The sequence below is a fragment of the Chaetodon auriga genome, chromosome 2, assembly GCF_051107435.1.
Source record: "Chaetodon auriga isolate fChaAug3 chromosome 2, fChaAug3.hap1, whole genome shotgun sequence".
NCBI classification, from domain to species: domain Eukaryota; kingdom Metazoa; phylum Chordata; class Actinopteri; order Chaetodontiformes; family Chaetodontidae; genus Chaetodon; species Chaetodon auriga.
In genome coordinates this window covers 8,355,762-8,376,842 of record NC_135075.1, presented here as the reverse complement: position 1 = coordinate 8,376,842, position 21,081 = coordinate 8,355,762, and the positions used below count along the sequence as shown (strand labels likewise).

Here is a 21,081-nt window from a genome sequence, read left to right as displayed (position 1 = left end):
CAAGTCCCTGTTTGTATCTCATGCATGCGCAATAAGACACACGAAAGACTATGCGGGCACTAATGCAAAAGGAAGGAAAGAGCTGCTACAGTAAACATGGGTGTGCAGGTTTAAAATTTAAAAAAACAAGTGTACAGTACATGCATAAAGCCTCCAAGAAATAGAACACACACCCTTACATTACAGAGAAAATGACATGACACGAGTAGCCCTATGCACCATTGACATACCTGCCTATAAGCAAAGGAAAACAAAGTGAAGACGCATCTTAGCGAAGCTTTGTGACCAAATGTAGATTTACTTTAAGTCATGAAGAATCTAAAGCCCTGTTTGCACATATTGCACCAAACCAGGTGCCACAGGGGAATGAAACACTCACCACTGCAGAGACACATGTTCAATTTTCAAACGTAATGAGCAATGATAGCAGGTGGGAAGCCAGTGAGGGATCACGTCCGCGTCGTGACTCCTGCAGGTTAGCCAGGGTTCATGTACAGGTGAGTGTGTGTAGGAAACAGGCATTCAAAACAAAATCAGGCCTAATATTTGTACTCATGACCAGCTTCTAATAGTGAAGCACCTCAACAGCTACACTAAATACATTTCTAAAATACACAACCTTTTGTTTTATCCATGTATTTATTTGCACACCCGTTCTCACCTAATCTGCATACAAAATAATGGATAGCTCACTTACACCTTTATTTTGCATCTACAGAGCACCTCACACTTCATTCATCAATATGAGAGCAAAAAGGTGGTATTTCTAAAATTCAGCCCAGAATCCCTAAATACCACTGTGACTATATGTGTGAGGCAGCTTCACTATTTTCTGATTCCATTTTGTCTCTCTGGAGAAAACCACCGTTGAAAAAAGAAAACTCACAGAAGACCTCAGATGCTCTGTCTCTACTCGTGTTTGCCAGAGGGCATGAAGGCATAAGTTTTAACAGACATGTGACCTTACGTGCCTCTGCTTAATGCCGACTTAAAGGTGGTAAATATTTGCAACCACTGCGCGCTTTTTCTGTAAATGAATATCAAGCGAGCTTACTATGATGTGTGATGATATTGTGAAACAATTAAACATCAAGATGGGAGGGTGTTTTCACATTTATTAATCACTGCACGGGTGAACTCATTCGGCCTAATGTTTTGTGGTTTGGAGTTTTAACATGCTTTTCTTTCACTGCTGTCACTAACTTGACATGCTGCGTGTGCGACAAGCTTTACATTCACACACTTGTGACCGAGCTTTACTGAAACTCACTAATCTAGCTCTACTAACTCTGCTCCCTATACTCTTTCTCTTGCAGCTGATTGCCTTTGATGATGAAATGGATGTGGCTGAGGTTGATCATTTTACTTACTATTGTGATGTACATTTGATCTGTCTCCCACTAACAGCATAGACACGCTTTGTGCTAAGTAGACTTTCTAGCACCACATTCTCATCTGTGACACCTGTCGGTAGCTTAGTCCATCCCTCCCTGTTTTGTGCCTGTCAGAGTTGCTCCTGATCTCCATGTTAAAGCGTAGCACACTGCTGACATTTCTAGCTCACATTATGCAATATGCTTGTCTGTTGTGCCTCCATATGGTCGCGTACTTACTTACTGTGTTGGAGTGCGCTCTTTAAGGAAGAAATTAGTTTCTGAGGAGAGTATTGATTTACTGAGTGTGTTGTGGAGAGTGCAGGCATGCATTACTGTCTTTTACCAATGATGTTAGGTGGATGATTGTTAATCCATTTTAGCAGCTTTATTTAAAACAGAACAGTTTAACAGCTTTCCCATAACTGCACCTTTATGTAGCTCAGATTGCTCATCATGAATTGTGTGGGACTTTTGGGCCCTGGAATTTCCATGGAGGGACAGAGGGTGTTTTCTTTTTCTTTTTTTTTTTTTTTTTTTTTTTGTTTGCTCTCAAATCCCAGCACTGTCACAACCACTTGAAATCCTTTCTCTTTAAACTCCTTTCTCTCTGTCCTCTCTCTCAATCTCCTTTCCAGTTAAGGAGATTTGATTTGATTTTTGACTTTGTTTTTGATCTCCAGTTGATAATCTTGATTATTATTATTATTATTTATTTATTTATTTATTTTTTAATTCAGTGAATTGTATTTCTTTCACAATAAGATGGTCTAAATGCCATTTCAAAGCCTTCTTCACACTGCCTGGACTAAAACTGTAACCTAATTGAAATACTATCAGCCTTTAAAGTGAAATTTTTAATTTAATTAACCCTTAATTGTAGGATGGAAACTCCTTCGTGGTTGCTAAACCCCCCAGTGGACCTGTCTTTAGTGTAATCTAACCAAGTGAACACACTAACAATTTAGCAGTCTCTCTAAAAACTGAACATGGTGAGCTGGTATTTATTAGAGTTACATCGATGAGAGCTTTCTGTTTTTCTGGTCACTCAATCTTCATGCTGCACAGCGTGATGGATGGTGGCATATTCTTCTAAGCCCTTTGCCACCATGGAAAAGCAGGTGTGAGTGTAAATATAGCCGGGGATACTCCATCTAACACATATAGATAGTTCAGAACACCGGGGGGCTGTGAGCGGCAGCGTGCATGTCATACAGTAAGAGTGCAGTGCGAAAATAAGCTGGTGGTCATGACCCCTGGCCTTAAGGAAGTGGATAAAACAAGTTTCTCCTTTCTGTTGTTGATAATGCGTGGTTACAGGGATCATGGGTGTGACTACAGAGGAACCATATCTCACATGTCACTGGTGACTAATGTCAAGAATATTCTGTGGGAGTGATATTTTTTGTATGTCTGTCAAGTACAAAAATACAAACAACTGCTAGAAGATTTTGTTGTTGTTTTAGAGGACTATAAAAACCATCAGACCAAATTGTTTTTGACATCCAGAGATCTTGATAAAGTACTCCATGCTTGTGTTTCCTCTCATTTGGACTGCTGCAGTTCTCTATATTCAGATCAGGAGGCAGTCAACTCTTTAGCTTACTCGAGGTGGTAACCACTGGTCTCTGTTTATGGGCTGCTTGTGAGCTTTAGCAGCAAATTTAAGACTTTATGTATACCATTAAATGTACCACCAGCCAGGCCCCCAGGGACAGTGCATTTTAGATGTGCTGGTTCTGACATCCTGTCAAGATCAGCTCTTAAATCTCTCGTTTATCTCAAGTCTTGGTCATAGTGTGATCTGGTCCCCTCGCTATTTTACTCAGTTTTAAACTTTACTTTTCTTACTTTTATTTTAGATTTTTTTTTTATTTTGTGTATTTTATATTTCTATTGCTTTACTCTTTAAACAGTAAAACATTTGAAAATTTTGACAAAATGCTCAGAATTTTTCTTTTTTTTGGGCACTTTTAACCATATCATAAGATCTTCATCAACAGATGGAGCTGACATGTACTTTCAGTAACTATAATGATTTCATTCGTAGCATTTTCAGGACATCTCGTCCATGTTGGCTTAAAGTTAAGCATCAAAGTTTTTTCTGCCCCTTGGAAATAGCAGTTTGGTGGTCACAGCTGAAGGCCCACTTACCACTTACCATTTTCAGGAGCCTTTAAGATGAGAGGTCCTAAAGGTGCTATGGATAAAATCACAACAGCTACTGCGCTCGCATGTCAGCAGATTCATCTCCATGACAACTGAGCAAACTCTGTCCACTGATGAGGACTGTGTAATATGGTTGAAAGCCCCCGAGAAAACTTGGTAAGTGGACCTTGTGTTGGGATTGTTATACTCCTTTGTTGGGAACAGCACATGTTAATGTTTACAGCCTACTCGGTCACTTCTCTTGAAAAGACTGTCAGACCTGCAGTTATCAGAGCAGGAGAATCTGTGCCTGTGGGAAAATAACATCGGGGAGTGAATAACAGGCTGACAGTCAACTAGTCACTTAATCAAGAGTGTGATGAGTGCAGGGGAAGTGAACAATGATGAGAGTTGGGGAAATGGGGAAACTGTTGGAAAGGGTCTTTCCAGAGTTGCCAGGAAGCAACATGCTCTTAGTTTCTCTGTTATGTCTCTCTGTTTTATTTTCCCTCCTTCCCTCCCTCCCTATACATGGCACTTGGTACCGTAGCAATGGAAATCCCCGGCTTCCACAAAAACAGGGCTGTTGTGAGAGAGCAGCGCTTTGTTCCGTCAACTCCTCCCATGTGCATCTTAAGAATGTACGCATCCTCCCTCACCCCCGCAGCACATGCCGTATGTCACTCATCCTCGCACGCACTCACTTCAACAACAGCTCACATTGGTCTGACTGTTGGCTGGCAGCATGTGTGTGGATGTCATTCAGATGGAAGACAGTCAGGCCAAAACCCCAACTTCCTCTCAGTGGCAGCAGGATAAACTGCCGTGATAGCTGTTATGTAACCCCAGTGTTTAGCCTGCTGCTACTCTCTGACCTACCACAACACACCCCAACTCCCACCCAAAGGTCTCTAGCAATGAGTGCAGCTGTCAGTTTCACTATGGTTTGACGGACCCCATCACATCTTGTTGTTGCATGGCCAGTCTGTGGGCTGGATTTTGTGTGTGTGTGCGTGCATGTGTGTGTGTGGCCATGTATTCCTCACGTTGTGGGGACATAAATCTGTTTACACAGTCACATTGTGAGGACTCGCCAGTCTGGCAAATGTAAAGCGTTAGGCTTAGGCAAGTAGAGGTTATGGTTAGGTTAAGTCACCAGGAAATGAATGGAAATCTATGTAGTGTCCCCAGAAAATGATGCAAATGTGTAGGTGTGTGTGTGTGCATCCAGGGAGAGTGATGAGAGAGCAGGATAAAGCAAAGTGACGGTTCACCCGTTAGCAGAGGTTATCTCACTCTCCCAGAAATAGAAACGTGATAAAAATGCGAGCCAGCAGAAAACAAGACATGGCTCGCATGCCACCCTCATTGTCAGGCCCGATCATATCAACCACTACATGTGTTTGTGTTTCCTTCACGTGCATGTGGACTTCTTTGTTTGTGAGACTGCGGGAGGCCGGGGGGCTCAGAAGGAGATGATGTCTCTGTCTGGTTCTGGTGACGTAATACTGTTTGCCGAGGACTGCCGAGGCGCTGAGCGTTTGACCCATACATGGAGCTGAATTTATATAAGGGTCTATTTCTATGCTAATGTGGTGGTCTGTGTGTGTGTGTGTGTGTGTGTGTGTGTGTTCCTCCATCTGTTTGTGTCTACGCCAGCCCACAGTGTCCTCATTACTATTTGTTTAGCTCCAGATCTTTGGAGTACCATTTCCTCTTTTGTCCTCATGCGTTTTTCTGACCACATCCCGACCGATACTTTCACAAATATTATTGTTTTGTCCATTTCACTTTCACTTTCTCCGTCATTCAATAACTCTGCCAAACTGCCTCAGATAAACTCTGCTTGTCCTGGTTTATCCTCCCGCCTGCTACTGTGGGTGAAGTCAGGAGACTCTGGCCTGTTGTTTTTTTCTGTTGTTTTCTTTCTTGGTCAACAGGGGGAGCTGCAGACATTCCTCAGCAACACACAGCGCTGTCCCAGTTTCCTTAACTTAATGCTGCACGATTCTTGGGCTCCAGCCAGCTCTCAGGAAGCAGTTACATAAGAACCAGCAATTTTCTTTCCTTTTTTCCCATTTTTCCTGGAATTTTAAACTCCTCACTGATGTGTGACCTTCAGTGGTAATGGGCAATATAAGTGCAGCAGAGATGTCTTCCAGGAGACAGTAGCAGCAGTGGTGCACCTCAATCTAGGTGGCACAGGGTAGACAAGGGGGGCATGGCAAAGTTAGGTATTTACTTTGGGTGGTGGGTGTGAACTTCATCCAACATAACACCTGTTAATTATTTGAGGTCTGCCTCTGTTACAAGCCAGTTTTAATATTGTTGGCAGAGTGCTATACAGAAGCGTCCTTCTGGCCCTTTCCCTGAAGACTTGTTTTCTTTTATTAGGAACAGCCAGTTTTCTTTATGACTTCTCAGTGAGGTGAGATAAAGCACTGCGCACAGTGTCTGCCCATTTTAGGATATGGGTTAGGGCTCTTAGATGTGTGATTGTAAACAAAGGGATTGTATGACTACCGATACCATACCGATTCTTCTGGTAGGTGAGATCATATGAGCTTTTCGCAACTCAGTGTCATCGTGTTTATTTGTCTGACATTGCCTCTATGGATATTTTTTCACAGACTGTGGGAAGCAAAACAAGTGAAATGGATGCTAGCAGTTATTGTCCATGTAGCTGAAGCGTGTTTTTATGTGCCAGAGGATTTTATTAAAAGTTAAAATTCCTGCTGAATTACACAACGTCAGCGGTGGATGTTGAACACAGCTTCAGTTGCACGCATGATGCATCACCATTTTTCTGTGGAAATCAATGTGTTGACATAGAAGGGGGCTTGTTGTAGGGAAATTCCTGTCCAGTTGCACAATTAATCAGCATAAACCACCATGACTGGGTTACAGATGGAGACGTATAGCCATATTAGGTTACATGTTATTTCGCCTCTCGCATTCGCTGTGAGGTTTTGTGTGTGTGCATGTATATAGGTATTTATCTAAGCTTAGTTAAATGAGTTGTTGAGCAACCGGACTTCGAATACCCCTATACTCTGAAGGCTTACATTTTATTTTATTCTCTTTTATAAAACTTGAATTGTATGAACTGAGGGACTTTGTATTATTTTGCTAAGAAACTGTGAGGTGCTTTTTTTTTTTTGTTTCCAAATTGTACATTATTGTTTTTGTTATTGTGTGATCTGTTTTGTTTTGCTCAGACTATACGACTGACCTACCATTAGCAGCCCACAGAGTTAAATATTGATGCTTTTATTTATTTTGCTTTTTAACTCCTTTTTTGCTGATTTGCTGAAGCTGTTTTAGTTTGGTGCACTGAAAATGAGTTGTCTCTATAACCTACTGCACATCAGTTCATACAACATTCACTGTTAAAAAGATCAGTTAGTTTGTAACCCGATTCTGACGGAAAAATGATAACCATAACTTTAACTTTTCCCCTGAGTGGTACCACCGGGTCAAAAATCAGCTGAGTTACAAATAGTTCTCACGTGGCCTTTATAGCAGCCAAAATGCACATTTAGATGATTGTGCACATTTTTTGCTTTTCTTGGTCTCTCTCTTCCTTGTCATGTTGGGGAATAGGCAGCAGCATTTTGCAGCAGGAGGTCAACAGTGAACCACAGAATATTAAAGGCACTACAGCGCAAAATTGTAGCCAAAGGTCTATAGTGTGGTGAAGGCAGGGCGAGTTTTATTGTATTTTTTGTGCTGCAGTAGGTTAATGCTGCTTATCGCCCATGCTGTCCCATAAGGCTGGCTCCATGAGAACACGAGACACATTGAAGTGAAATACTTTCCTACATACTGCCAGCAATCCATTATCACCAAGATCTCAGAGCTTAACATGTTTTCTGTCCACCTTCTCTCTGCTCCTGGCTCTCTAAATCATGCATGTTCATGATGTGCAGTGGTGCATGTGACTGGCTACCATAGTGAGCAGCAGAAAGTCAGACACAAATGGATGTATCAGTAAAAAGCAGCCTCTATGGGCGAGGAGTTTGTTTGGAGTTTTTAGAGAGGGCGCTACTCTTTGGAGGCAGATGCAACACAACTAACTCAACATCTTCAGACTTTGACTAACATCATCCTTCTATTTCCAATCAGCTGGCACCTCCACCTGAGCCAGAAGTCCCTGCCGAGGTGTGTTTGAGACCCATACTGCCCCGCTGCACGCTAGTATGGGTCACTGCTGATCTTTGATCATCTGCCATATTTACTTACTAACTCCATTCCATGACACCTGTGTTCAGTCTTTATCTCTTTATCTGAATAGATAAGAGCTGCAGGCCATCACCATGTTCTGTTTCCTCTTTTGAGGGCCCTCTCATGCATGTTGCTCACTCTGTGGAACTTGAATTATGCTACATGTTGGCCATTGTTTGAGCACCGCCTCCCACTTGTCCACTCATCAATTCCTCCCTCTCTCCCTCCTGTCTTTCCTTCATCTTCCCATCCACCTCTTTGTTTTTGAGCAAAGTCCAATTTCCTGACCCTCTTTCAGTGGGGTGGGGGGGTTGAAGTCATGGCTGAGGTGTTTTTCCATGCCAGATTGGTGCTTACAGTGTGTGTCAGTAGCTCACGGCTCCATTATGTAACTTGGACAGAGTTTTTTTTTTTTTCCTTTATTTTTTCCCCCTCATTCTCATGGCTTGTGTTTCCCCCCCTCTGGCAGCTTGTCCATCTCTTATGTAAATATTTTGGCTATTTTGCCACTATGACTGGAAAGTAATAAGGGAGTCACTACATGACAGACGACAATGTTTGAACTTTCCCACAAAACACTGTCAAGAGTGTAAGATGTTTGAAATGAGCTATGACATGGGCTTTTTTCTGAATAATGAAGTCTGTGTAGGTATGACGTTGTAGAGTGAATATCAGTCCTTCCTTGCATGAAACCTTGCATGACTTTGACTCGAACTTGCATCTTCCCTGAGACAACCACTTCCCTCTTAACTGCTTGAGCTAATTTGCACCCCCAATTTCCTGCATGCTAGTAAAGTAACTAATTTGCACTGTATTAACACACTATTTTGTTTTCTAATTTCTTTCTGACCTCTTTATTTATTTATTTTTTAATTTTCTTTCTTATTTTACTGCTTTCTGCTAACTCACATCACCTTTAAGGAGCTTGATCCCAACCAGCCACAGAAGCAACTGGAGGATCAAACGAGGGTAGGTACTGAGTTTGGTTTGCTGTGGTCTGGTCCAGGCCGTCATCTTATCGATGGCTGACGACTGACTGACTGTTGCGATGCCCTCGCAGTCACTCTGCTTCCACAGCATGGCACCCACTCACTCCCCTGTCAGATATGCGATATGTAACATGTGAGGCACATCGAGTGGTGGACATTAATATTGGGAAACATTGAATTTCAGCAAATATTAAGTTGGGACAGTGTCATCTTTGAACATCACTGACTGAGGTCAGAGGCAAAGGTCAAATAACAAGAAGTGTGTTGTTATGTGTTCTTCCAAGGGGGATGTCTTATTTAGATTAGTCTTCAGGGCTGTGGCCCTTTAACCTTCTTCTTTTTCTGTGTTTCTTCTTCTTTCTTTTTTTCTTTTGCTTTATTTTTATTTCTACTAAATGTTTATTCAACTGCAGTAATTTTAAAGTGTCTATTTAATTGCCTTGAGGAGCTCCAAAAGGACCAAATAGGATGAAAAAGAGAAGAGGAGCTGGGAGATGATCAGAATTTTTTTTGTGTGTCCGTGTAATCTTGTAACTTGTCACTGCTTTCTGTTGTGGGCTTCAAACCGACAGTGTGGTTATGTGGATTCTCACATTGATTTTCTTGTCTTGTACTGCCACATTAGCACAGTAATACTGACTTTGGGTTCCAGCTCCATTTCTGTGACATGGTAACTATAATTGGATTTCATCTCCTAACATCCATTCTCACTGATAGGGCGAAGCTCTGCGGCAGATCTTGGTCAATCGATACTATGGAAACGTCAAACCTGGCCAGAGGAGAGACAGCCTCACAACCTTCAGCAACGGCCCGCTCACGCCTGGAGTCCAGGGAAAGTCACCTACAGGTGGGTATGTGTGTCTGTATGGTAAAGCTCATAAAGACGAGGTGATTTTGGAATGACTTGCTTGGGAAAACGGGCCACACACAGCGCCATGAATTGAAATGAGACTGAAATAGTTCATAGCTGCCAGCTGCAATATGGCAGTGAGGAACAGACTAATTATAAAGAAAAACATGAAACTCTTCAGCTTAAGTCATGCCATTCAAACTTTATGGGAAATAAATTTAAAAGAAATAACATGCCGAGCTAAGAAGGTACAAGAAATACCAAAAGATAAATTCCATTTAATGTAGTATGAGAGTTTTGCCAGTTATTTTAACAGGTATGAGTGAAACATGTGGTCAAAAGTTAAGAATTGTAAATAGTTTTAAATCAATGATTGATTTTCACAGCAAATTGCTCACAGATAATGTGAAAGCTCCTCTCATGTGGAAAATGTTTCTCTATTAGTTACATGGGTTACAAAGAATAGTCATAGTGACAGATGTCACTGACAGTTTCCACTTTACGCAGCAGTAAACACAAGATGGCTTTGATATGGGTCGACACCACCCACCTGGACCACACTGTCTATCTACAGCGACATACACTTTGTGCACATGTGCACGGAGTTCACAACAAAACATATACAGAAGACCATACATACTGTTTGTACAGAAAGCAGTTGTTAGCAGAAGCTGCAGCGGCCTCTCCATCCGTCCGTCTCTCAGCCTTTGCTCAATCGAGACAGACATTCACAAATGTAATAGGTCGTTCCTAACTGACATTTATTCATTCCAGCAAGTCACTGTGTGTCTCTCATCACAGCTATGACTCATCGTTCATCTCTAACGCTTTAGAGTGGAGGAAAAAATGAGATCTTATTCACAGCCATGGCCTTGTACTCCTCTAAGCACTTGGACCCCACTCCGCTACTGAGCATACTGCGGGCCGTGTTGTTGCCAGGCGACCAGATAGCCACGCTCCGTCTAGAATGGGATGTGTTGTTGATTCAGTGGCTCGCCCAGCCAGAGACGGCTCTGATGGGTGCTGTTATCTCACCACTGTGGTAGCCAGCAGCAGCAATCAGAGTGCCTCCATGGGTTACAGACACATCTGATGTTGTCTGTGTGCTGCGGCAGAATGGACAGAAGAGACACCTGTGGCTCATCCCATCAGGCATAAACTCCTTTATTAAACGCTATCCTATATAAACCTCATTTAAATGTCCTCTGCGCTCTTTATTATGTGACAGTAGCATCTCTGGCTATTCTGATGGTTTTCCATTGTGGGAAAATGAAATAACCCTGGTGAGAATTGGTGCAACCAATGAGTTGCTTGCAGTCCTTCATCTCAGTTTTATGGGGTAGGATGCATGAAGAGGAGGTGGCAGTGTATGTATGTGTATGTGTATATATATATATTTCTGTGTACTACAGCTGTTTGTGTTTTGTTGCCACTCGGGGGTATCAAAGCATAGTTTGGTTAGTTTTCCTTGTACCCTAAAAAATCCTTCCTGATCAGTTGGCACTGAGGCTGTAGTCGGAGTTTCCAAGACCATCAGACTTTTTCACATGATCAAAAGAAATATGATGATTCATAATGGTGTCTGCATGCAGACTTGCAGCAAGTTGCACAGCTGCATCTATCTCATCCGCACACTATTTCTTCTGAATGTAGCGGCCTATCTATGTCAGAAACGACATCCCCATTCTTAATCCTGTCCAGTAAACTGAGTGATATTCCTGCAACTGAAAATCTGTGCTTTTTATTGTATCTATTTGTTATATTAGTAGGCTATAACGAGCAATAACACCAACGCAATTCATTCGTTTTGTGCCAACACATTAAATATAAATGTAGTGACTTCTGTTCTGAACAAAGGCTTGAGGTATCATAGAAGACTCTTAAATTGCATTTAATACACATTTACTGATCAAGTATGGTAACAGATTGTACCTGGTGATCTATTATGTAGCACTTAATACTCAGGTACACATATTTACCATTAACTAATTGATTATTTAAATGCATATTTGTAGCATATTGCCTCCTTATTAGTCATTATAAAGCACTTATTAGTGCCTTATTCAAGGGGTTAGGTTATTCGTGTACAGCAATTTCCTTACTTACTATCCATAAGAAGTAGTTAGGAGGTTATTGTGGCAAAATATGGGCATGCAGAATAAGTGCTTTATAATGACTGAGAGCCAGTATGTTACTATTTTGCACGCTAGTAAGCAACTAGTTAATGGTGAATATGTAGATGATAATCTTTTTCACTTCTGTGACCACAGTTGTCAGCTCTGGGGTCGGAGGTCGAGGGGAGCTGAGTTTGGCGGAGGTCCAGTGCCACCTGGACAAAGAAGGGGCTTCTGATCTGGTCATCGACCTCATCATGAACGCGACCAGCGACCGGATCTTCCAGGAGAGTATACTGTTGGCCATCGCACTGCTGGAGGGTGGAAACACGGTCATCCAGGTAAGTTGGGGTGACTGGGTTCATGAGAACACAGCACAAACAGTGCAGAGGAGAGTGGGTGTGAAGTGTTAATGAGCTCCAACACTCACACCACCCTGCAATTAAATGGGACCAGTAACAGCATTCCCTTCAGCGAGGCATGAGCAGAATCTCAACGAGGAGATGTTATCTGAGGTGTTCAAAGCTGTGGTGTGAAGAATTTAAGTTATTGCCTTAGAGCTCCATTCTGTCAGCAAGAAAATAAATAAAAATATGAAGCGACCATGGATGACTTGACCAATCTAGACTTAACAACCAGGTGCAGAAAGCATCCTGACGTGTTTGAGCTTACTGACATTTTGAGTTGTGAAAAAAAGGGAAAGTGAGGAGAAGAGAAAAGGAAGTCAGAAAGGAAGAGCAACAGTAGTCTGCTTGGAGAGGTCAAAGCTGTGCAGCCAAATACGTCATTGCCTCCCCGCAGCCAGCTAGGGGTTGCTATGGTGACACTAACTCTTTGCGAACCTCACAGCAAGCAGGTTTAGAGGAGAGAGAGCGCTGCTGTGTTTGCAACTGCATTTTTCAGCTTTGCAGGCTGGTGTGTGTGTGTGTGTCTGCGTCAGTGTGTATGTGCTTTTGAGTGGGTGTAATTGTGCTTTTGTGTGCGTGTGCTTACTGCATGCATGAACTAGAATATGTGCATGTGTGTATTTGTGACCAAGTGTGTAAGTACACACTGCTTGTAAGCCATCCATCAGTGTATTCTGGTTTTGTGGTCTGTGTATTTATGCTCTTGTGTTTTACTTGCACAAGCAGGCCTGTTGCATAATAGGCTCCTATTTGCATAGTGTTTTTATAGGGGTGTGAAACTTTGGCAGCCTTACCCAACGGATCTGATGCCGATTCCTGGTGTCACGATTCTCCACTGTGTTATTATGCCGCAGTGCCGGCAAGAACTGTGGCCAGAGGCATTATGTTTTGTGGTGGTCTGTCCGTACGTCTGTCCCATTCTCGTGAACATGATATCTCAGCAAGGCCTTGAGGAAATTTGTTGACATTAGGTGCAAAGGTTCACTTGGACTCAAGGATGAACTGATTACATTTTGGTGGACAAATGTCCAATGTCACGGTCACTGTGGCCTCACGAAGCAAGTTTTTGGCCATCTCAAGAATTCATATGCTAATTATGACAACATTTCACTCGAATGTCTCATAGGATGAAAAACTGAAGTGATGATATTTTATATCCAAAAGGTCAAAGGTCAACTTCACTGGCCATAATTCAATGCAAAACCTCCATATTTCACATTTGGTTTGATAGTGAATTGGTGACTCTAATTTTGGGTCTTCACCTCTTCTGTGCTGCCGGTTGAAGGTGTGTGTGAAGAGGCATGCAATAGGCAGGCAGTAATTCTAGTTAGCATTGTCATTCACAATGCTGCACAGGTGCAGATCTCTTGAAAAGAAACAGACGTTGGATCATGTTATTTTCTTAAAGTGGCCAGAGTTGGCCACAAATTACTTCACTTTAGTCATACAAAGTTAATCGTTAAGTTATTGAATCCAAAATGTGCCCAATCACTTGCCTTTTCTGAAGATGAACTAAAAGATAACTAGCTTGTGCATGGCACAGCTGCACTGTGCTCTTGTGCTTGATTTTCTGCTTTTTCCCTTGTATTAACACATCATTGTCAACAAGGTACAAGTCTTTTTGGCATTTGTGTATCATCAAGAATAAGGGAATCGTGATTCCTCTCTGAATCGACCCCCCCGCTCCTAATCGTTACCTGATAAGGCCTGACTTCCCACAGTGTACACAAAGGCACTCACATGACTCCTGTTACATAAGCTGCTGCCTGCCTCTCTGCTTGGGTGAATGACGCCGGCAGCCCTGGGCCTCCTAACATTCCAACCAGACTCTTAACTGGGTCATGTTTTGCTAGTAGAAAAGGGGCAGAGAAAGGCATGACTTCTCCAGAGATCCAATAGATTTCACTTGCGCTCTGGTGTGACCTGAGAAAAAACCACGCCCTACAGCCTCCCGTAGGACACGTCAACTCCTCTGACATATTGACTTACCTGTCATTTCATGTGCTGATACACGTTTTTTAAGGTTAAGCCATGATGAAGAAGCTCAATGTCCACTGGTGAAAGGTGCCTGTGGCGTAAATTTTGAACTGGGTGTGGAACTTTTTTGTTTGCTTTGTGCACCCCAGGCCATTGTAAATATTTGCAAAGTTCTTTGTCTTGTTTGAGTCGCAGTTTTGAAGGTAAATGTTTTACACATTAGAATACCGGAGAGGACTTAGGATGCAAATTAGTGCCAGTTATTGTGCTATATAGGGAAGTAGCACCAAGTTATTGGTAGAAATTACAGAGAATCGACAGCAGATGTCTGAATTTCTACCTCTCTACGTAAGTTAGGTGTTTTTTTTCCTTCCTTCACCCGGTACAGGGAGAAGTGAACTTTGTTGAAAGATCCTGCATGGTTCAGAGGGAATTCAACAGCATGTCAGCAGATGCACCACATTTCCCTGTCTTACACAACGATGGATTGCCTGCCCCCTTTTCAGGACAGAAGGGTTCTTGTTGCCTAAATGAAAAGCAGGACAAAAACATGCCCACTGATTTCTCTCAGCAGTCTGTTTGTTTGTTTTTGAGGTAATCCAGGGCTGTAGCTTAGCCAACAGAATTTCTGGAAGAAAACAAGTATAAGCGGAGAGGGAGATGGAGAGCTGTGAGTTGGGTTCAGACTCAATTCATCCAGGGCCTAGAGCTTGGTGCACACTTGACTTGATGTATGGCAGCCCTGAGGGACGGGGTAAGTGTTGTAGGGAATACAAATAGGCTTTTCCATACCTGCACCCTACATGATGTGTAAGTGTAACATACTGAACAGGCTGCCGCTGCCCCAGACTTTGCCATGACATTACAAAGGGGACCAGCAGGTGAAGAATATTTAGGATTTGTGAAATAAGTTGCAGGATTTGCCCTTTTATTAAATCCTAATATTGGAATTTGCTGCATTGTCCTTCGATCACGCATTTACCTGTTGTACGAAAACAACAATTTGTTTGTCCATTAACATGCCCCAAACAAACAACCCAGTTGTTACAGTTACAGTCACTTTAATACATGGGCTTGATACACTTGTGAGAACAGGCCAAAAAGCGAGTTTCAAAGCTTTCAAAGCTAATCACTGAGTCACGAGCGCCTGTACAGTCCAGCAGATAAATGTCAACTTTGCACATTAAAAATCAGACTCACTGATGTTGCTGATGCAGTCCTCATCTTGACATCTGCCCATACACTGAAAATAGTTTGGTGGTTCGTCAAACGTCATAACCCAAATGCGGGACTGTTTATAAGGGTACAGCTATCACCGGTGAAAGCCAACCCCTCATACCCACAGCTTGCATTCATTACTTATGTTTAGCAGTCACACAGAGCAGCCCTGCCGTCCTTAGTCTAATTGAGAATTATATGTCTTGACTTAAAATCGAAAAGTCAGAACAAAAACCTTAACGAGTGAAGTTGTTTGGTGACAGCGTTTTAACAAGAGAATGTACTGACTTATTGGCAAATCTTTGGCTTTGAATCTGACAATAGATAACACAATGCTTATACAGTAACACATGCATCATGTCAAACATTAGTTATTGACCTACATACCTTCCCATAAATAGCCTAAGCCTGCGTAGATTGTCATGGACAAGATAACGTGCTGTTTGACACGCATGCTCCCAGGTTGTTGTCCAGTGATAAGCAGCATATACTGCGAACTGTAACATGAGCAGGCATGTAGCACACGTACTGTGTCATGCATAAAACTTCACTCCTGCATACTCGTCTGTACACAGCGTTAGCACATGCACACACGCATGCACACACTCCTGGACGTACTTAGAGGCTGGAGAGCTCATTCCAAAAACAGCCCTTGGAGAGAGAGAGAGAGTGTGTGTTTGTGTGTTATGTAAGAGAAGAAGTGTAGAAACTCTGCTCCTCCCAACCCTCCATCCATCTCTTCAATGCTGTCTTCATAACCGCAGATCCCTAACTGTCACAGGAGCAAACAGGTGCCACCACTCTTACTCAATAGGCTTGTTGTGGCACGCCGCTGGCCTCAGCCCCTTCCAAACTTGATTTACCCCCCCCACCCCCCCACCCCGCTCAGTTCAAGTTCACTTCACAGCTAGCTCTTGGAAAGCTTTAAAAAGCTTCTGCAAAGTGAGTTTCCAGGCACCGGCATCATCAACATACCAGCTCTCTTCCAACATACAGAATGAGCAGGGATTCTCCTTTTAAAAGCCAGTTTATAGCTCATAACATTTTATTCCCGTGCTGCCCTGTGCAGCTTTTCAGTCCCTTGAGTGTATTTACTTGTTAGTTTTTGTTGTTGAGGTCACAGGATACATTTTCCACTTTGCTTGGCTTGCTGCCTGTGCAGAATCTTGAGAACGCACGATCATGTGTGCTTCTTTGTCACTCCAGCCTCCTATCTGGCAGTCTTGTCGTAGCTTCAAGGAGCCGATCTCCATGGTTACCAGCTGGGCGGGGCAGAGTATGCCGATCAAGCCCTCCCTTAAGCACAGAGATGGCTTTGTCACTCACCAAGGTGTGAGGCTGTAAAAGCGTGAGACGGATAAAAAGGAAGAGAGGGCTGGTGGTATAAACAGGCCTTACATAATCGGCCCGTGTTGATGCCAGGAGCTGGGGTGGCAGCTGACAGGGAATGGAGGGGAAAGTGGAAGCGCAGTATAATCAGAAAGGAGACCACGCTGTGCCACCATGTTGAATCTGTAGAACAGGAGAGCAAATCATGCGCTGACCTAAGCCTGCTGTGCTGAACATGACTGATAGCCGCAGGATCGGCAGAGCTCCCAGGGGGCTTAATGGCTCTTATCGAGGGCTAAACTGCCTTGGGGGAAAAAGCTGAGGCTTATTAGCTGACTGACCATTTTCTTTAAAGAATGACTCAGCAGTAAATGGGGAGAACTGGGGTTAAATTTTGTACAATGGTTGTTATCAAAGTTGTTATCTGATCCTGTTTCCTTCTTTAAGATCTTTGAATGGACTCTCATCACGTTATGTGATCTCTTGTCAGCTCTGATAGGTGGAATCATATTTTAAACAAATACAAAGGCAAAATGCAGCCATTAGCTAGTACAGCGTGAAAACGGTCCTTTATTGTATTTATCAATTTACTCGAATCAAGCCTTGCATCAAAACATATTGAAGGGAATTATAGAACCAACTGAGTAAATTACCTATAGACCATGTTTTCATGATTCATGAATTGGCCAAAACTTGTTTTCTCAAGGTTATTTTCATGTCACAGAGCTGGCTATTATTCAAATTATTTACTGATGCAATACCTGCAATTCAGCACAGATTATTTTTTCAGTCCCTTACTTTGAGAAATAATTAATGTTTTTCATTAAAAGAAGTCAAAGTTCAAAAAGGTTAAATGTTTTCTAAACACAAGCAGCCCTGAAATAACTCTGCCTCAGTGAAATACAGTGTGAAATGGACAAAATGGTGATTTAAACCTGTGTGAAACTATGTGATCAAAGGGGAAGTAAAGAAGAGTTAGAAATCTGAGCAAGTGTTTGATCCCAGCTTTTAGTATTTGACAGCTTTTGATGCTCTGTGCCACTGATACATTTTGATTGGTAGCAAAATGCACTGAGCTTTTATACCCAGCCGTAGTTTAACTTAGGCAGGCAGAGCAAAGAACAACAGTTCTTGCCTGCTCATCCGTTTGCCTTCAGCATGTATGACAGGCAGGTGTTGACAAAATGATTCCCCTTGCATCAGTGACTTAACAAAAAAAAAAAAAAAGGTTTTATGGCCATAGTCATGAGGTCTATTTAATATGGTAATCTTGTAAAGCCGCTATCCTGGAGCTGTTTTCTGGAGAAGTCGGCCTGCTTGCATAAGTCTTCTGCTGACTCTTAATCAGATCATTATCAGTCAATGGTCCTGTTTTGTCAACAACATGATGTTAACAGCGTGAAAAACAAGCAGGGCGAAACGGTTGCATAAAAGAGAAGGAAAACAGCCCGGATGTGGTTAATGCATTAAGTGTCCTGCATCCCTCAGGACTTGAGTCAGGTGGCTCTGCTGAGGTTTCACTAAATAGGTTTCATATTTTCAAAGACTTTCCATGCAGATAATATCATTTTACTGCCATGCACTGCACTTGCATGTTGTTTCACTCTTTCCATGTCTTTCCCCCAGTTCAGAAACTTAAGAATTGAGCTAAACCTGGAAAGAGTCTTGTGTAACAGGCTTTCAGAACTGCCCCACAATCTACGTATGTGATAAGTGCTGTTTGCATTGACCCCCCCCCTTTTGACCCTCCCTCCTCTCTCTCACACCACATGCTCACTTCGTGCAGTTCTGGCACTGAAAAGTAGGGCAGGGTTTTCCTCTCTCCCTCTCTCCAATGCTTGCCCTCCGTGGGCTGATGTAACAGTGTTAGAGCTGAGGCACTGTGTGCCCTCACTATAACCACTCAGCTGATTACAGGTCTTATGTAAGGAGGGATTGTCAAGAGGAAAATGGGACAGAACATATGAGCCTGTTGCAGAAAAACAACAGCTCCGTGCATACAGGGCTTTGAAACAAGGCAGGCCTTTGTGTCGTTCAGCTATAGGCAGACATTTCCTTCCTCACCTCGACTTCACAAACCGCTTACTCATGCTGGATCAAATTTTGACTGTTGCATAGTTGAAAAGCTCAGAAAAGCCAAAATTTGTGCAAGTGAGGGCAATTCTATGAACATGTTTTGACAGCCTTTTGCGTTTACCTCCATGTGTAAATGCATGTATGCACGTCTCCACATTTGGAAAGTCAGTGCAAGTACAGTAGTGTGTCCTCAGTGGACTGTGTACCTGTGTGTGTGTGTGTGTGTGTGTGTGTGTGTGTGTGTGTGTGTGTGTGTATGTGCATGTTTTTTAAGTGTTAACGCCCAGCAAAGTCCTCAGGGTGCCAAAGCCATGTTATGCCCAGGGAGCAGAGAGCAGATGGTGTAAAATCAGGTGAGCATGGTGAGGACTAGCAGCATATTTCCTGGCACTGTGAGAGGAGGCTTATGTAACTGCTTCTAACAGAACCTCTGGCTCTCAGCACTGTGTAAAAACTGTTAAGAGCGACAATAAGATCACGATAAGTCGGGGGGGCAGCGGCTTACTAAATAAGAAAATGTCCCTTGTAATTGAATCTTTGGTCAAGGTGAGTTTTTAAAAGAAATATTTTTTTTTGGCTGCAAAAAGTTAGAGAACAGAAAGTGCTATGCGACTCCATCTAGAGAAAAATAGTGTCAGATGCATTTGAATATGGCAGAATATTAAGTAAATATTACATGCACTGTCCCCTTCTTTCTTCTTTTTCTTCAGCGGTCATTCTTCCATCGTTTAACGGGGGACAATAAGTCCGAAAAATTCTTCAAGGTGTTCTATGAGCGTATGAAGCTGGCTCAGCAGGAGATTAAAGCCACTGTGACAGTCAATACCAGTGACCTGGGCAGCAAGAAGAAGGACGAGGAGCCACCAGACAAAGACACGCCAGCACGCAAGAAAGGTGAAGGGTCAGGAGTTGAGGTCACCACCTGGAAAGTTTAGATAATATCCTAAGGGAAATCACACACAAGGCCATTAAACTGGCAAAATAAACCTCTGTTGTCTTCTGTGTCCATGGAATTGAGTCATTTGAATTGGTATTTGGTCACCAGTCACTAAATGCCCTGTGTATTGAAACAGAAACTGCACATCATTTATGTAGTTTATTAATTCTTTTTTAAATTTAATTAATTTAAAGAAATAGATTTTCATTTGAATAAATGTCTGCATCTGTCCCCATATGAGGTAAAGCAATCACCGTTAAGCTTATATTAAGACATGATAATAAAACATAATAACATATCCGTGCATGTAGATGATGATACCAATCAGTACTTGAATACATGACTTGTCAAATACAACGTCTTTATAAGGCTACATCTTATTTCCAATGGTCTACCTTTGACTCATTCTCCTCTCCCCGTGGTTAAGTCAAAGATGTGCCGGTGGTAGCCGTGGTGACCGAGGAGGTGAAGGAGCAGCTAGTGGAGGCCTCCGCTGTCACCAAGAAAGCTTTCACGACCTACCGGCGCGAGGCCGAAGCCGAAGAGCACCAAGCAGCTGCTGATGGCTCTCCTGTCCCGACAGCTGATAAGGGCCAGGAGGAAGGCGAGATGAGTGTCATCATCACCATCATGCAGCCCATCTTGCGCCTCATGCAACTGCTCTGTGAGAACCACAACAGGGACCTCCAGGTCAGCTATTACACCAGCTTGTGGTCGCTGTAGGGCTTTTGTTTTGCCTAAACGCCCTCCCCCACCGCCATGGTCCATAGCATGCTAACATTTCCTGACTTGTGTTCTGAATTTGTATCACCACATTCAGTTATACAGAAATGAAACCATGTAGAAAATAGGCACCATTTGCAGAATTTCCTGATGCAGCTGTTTCCAGTCTTGGTCTGGTTTCACTATGAGGAGTGTGTTGTTGTTTAGTAATGGCTAGCTCCAGCAGCCCAGACAAAAGACTTCCTTCTTGCACTGATTCTGTTTACACCCCAAACCAGAGCAGGCCGTCATTAAATGATAGTTGGCTCAGCACTGAATCACTCTGTCTCGTCCACCCTGATCCAATGTGGGCGCAAGATATTGATTTCCTGCTAACCATACAACCAACCATACAATTCATGGAGATGTTTCTGCTCCTTCCAAGAACAGGGAGTAATTGCCTGGTTGCCGTATAGGCTTACATAAGAAGACGAGAGCGAGCCTCACAACTCTTAACTTGATAAGTTTTTTTTCGCACTTCAGAGAAAGAAAATTTTGGAAAAAAGTGTTTTTGAATCCCTGTGTAGAAGTTTAAAGGAGTGTGCCTGGTATCAACTGTCTCTACAGACCCTGAGAACATAACTAATCGGCTCGCTTTAACTCTGTTGTTACTGTTGCTCAGCATCAAGTCCAACAGTTTTCAGTTTCTCGCTTGTGGTTTAAATCGAGACATTGTC

General features: G+C 42.7%; 1 protein-coding gene across 11 annotated transcripts in view; it reads left to right on the top strand.

Annotated features, from left to right (window-relative positions):
- itpr1b (inositol 1,4,5-trisphosphate receptor, type 1b) overlaps window positions 1–21,081 on the top strand; it is an 83,580-nt gene that overhangs the window by 36,789 nt on the left and 25,710 nt on the right. For 5 of the 11 annotated variants that reach the window (XM_076752494.1, XM_076752580.1, XM_076752539.1 and 2 more), the window contains 6 exons: window positions 1,317–1,352; window positions 8,667–8,714; window positions 9,452–9,581; window positions 11,855–12,039; window positions 19,416–19,599; window positions 20,070–20,332. In XM_076752494.1, the coding sequence (XP_076608609.1) occupies window positions 1,317–1,352; window positions 8,667–8,714; window positions 9,452–9,581; window positions 11,855–12,039; window positions 19,416–19,599; window positions 20,070–20,332 (846 nt within the window). Of the gene's footprint in view, window positions 1–1,316; window positions 1,353–7,646; window positions 7,683–8,666; window positions 8,715–9,451; window positions 9,582–11,854; window positions 12,040–19,415; window positions 19,600–20,069; window positions 20,333–21,081 lie in introns of all 11 variants that reach the window. The other 6 variants (XM_076752529.1, XM_076752511.1, XM_076752503.1 and 3 more) reach the window with 2 other exon arrangements.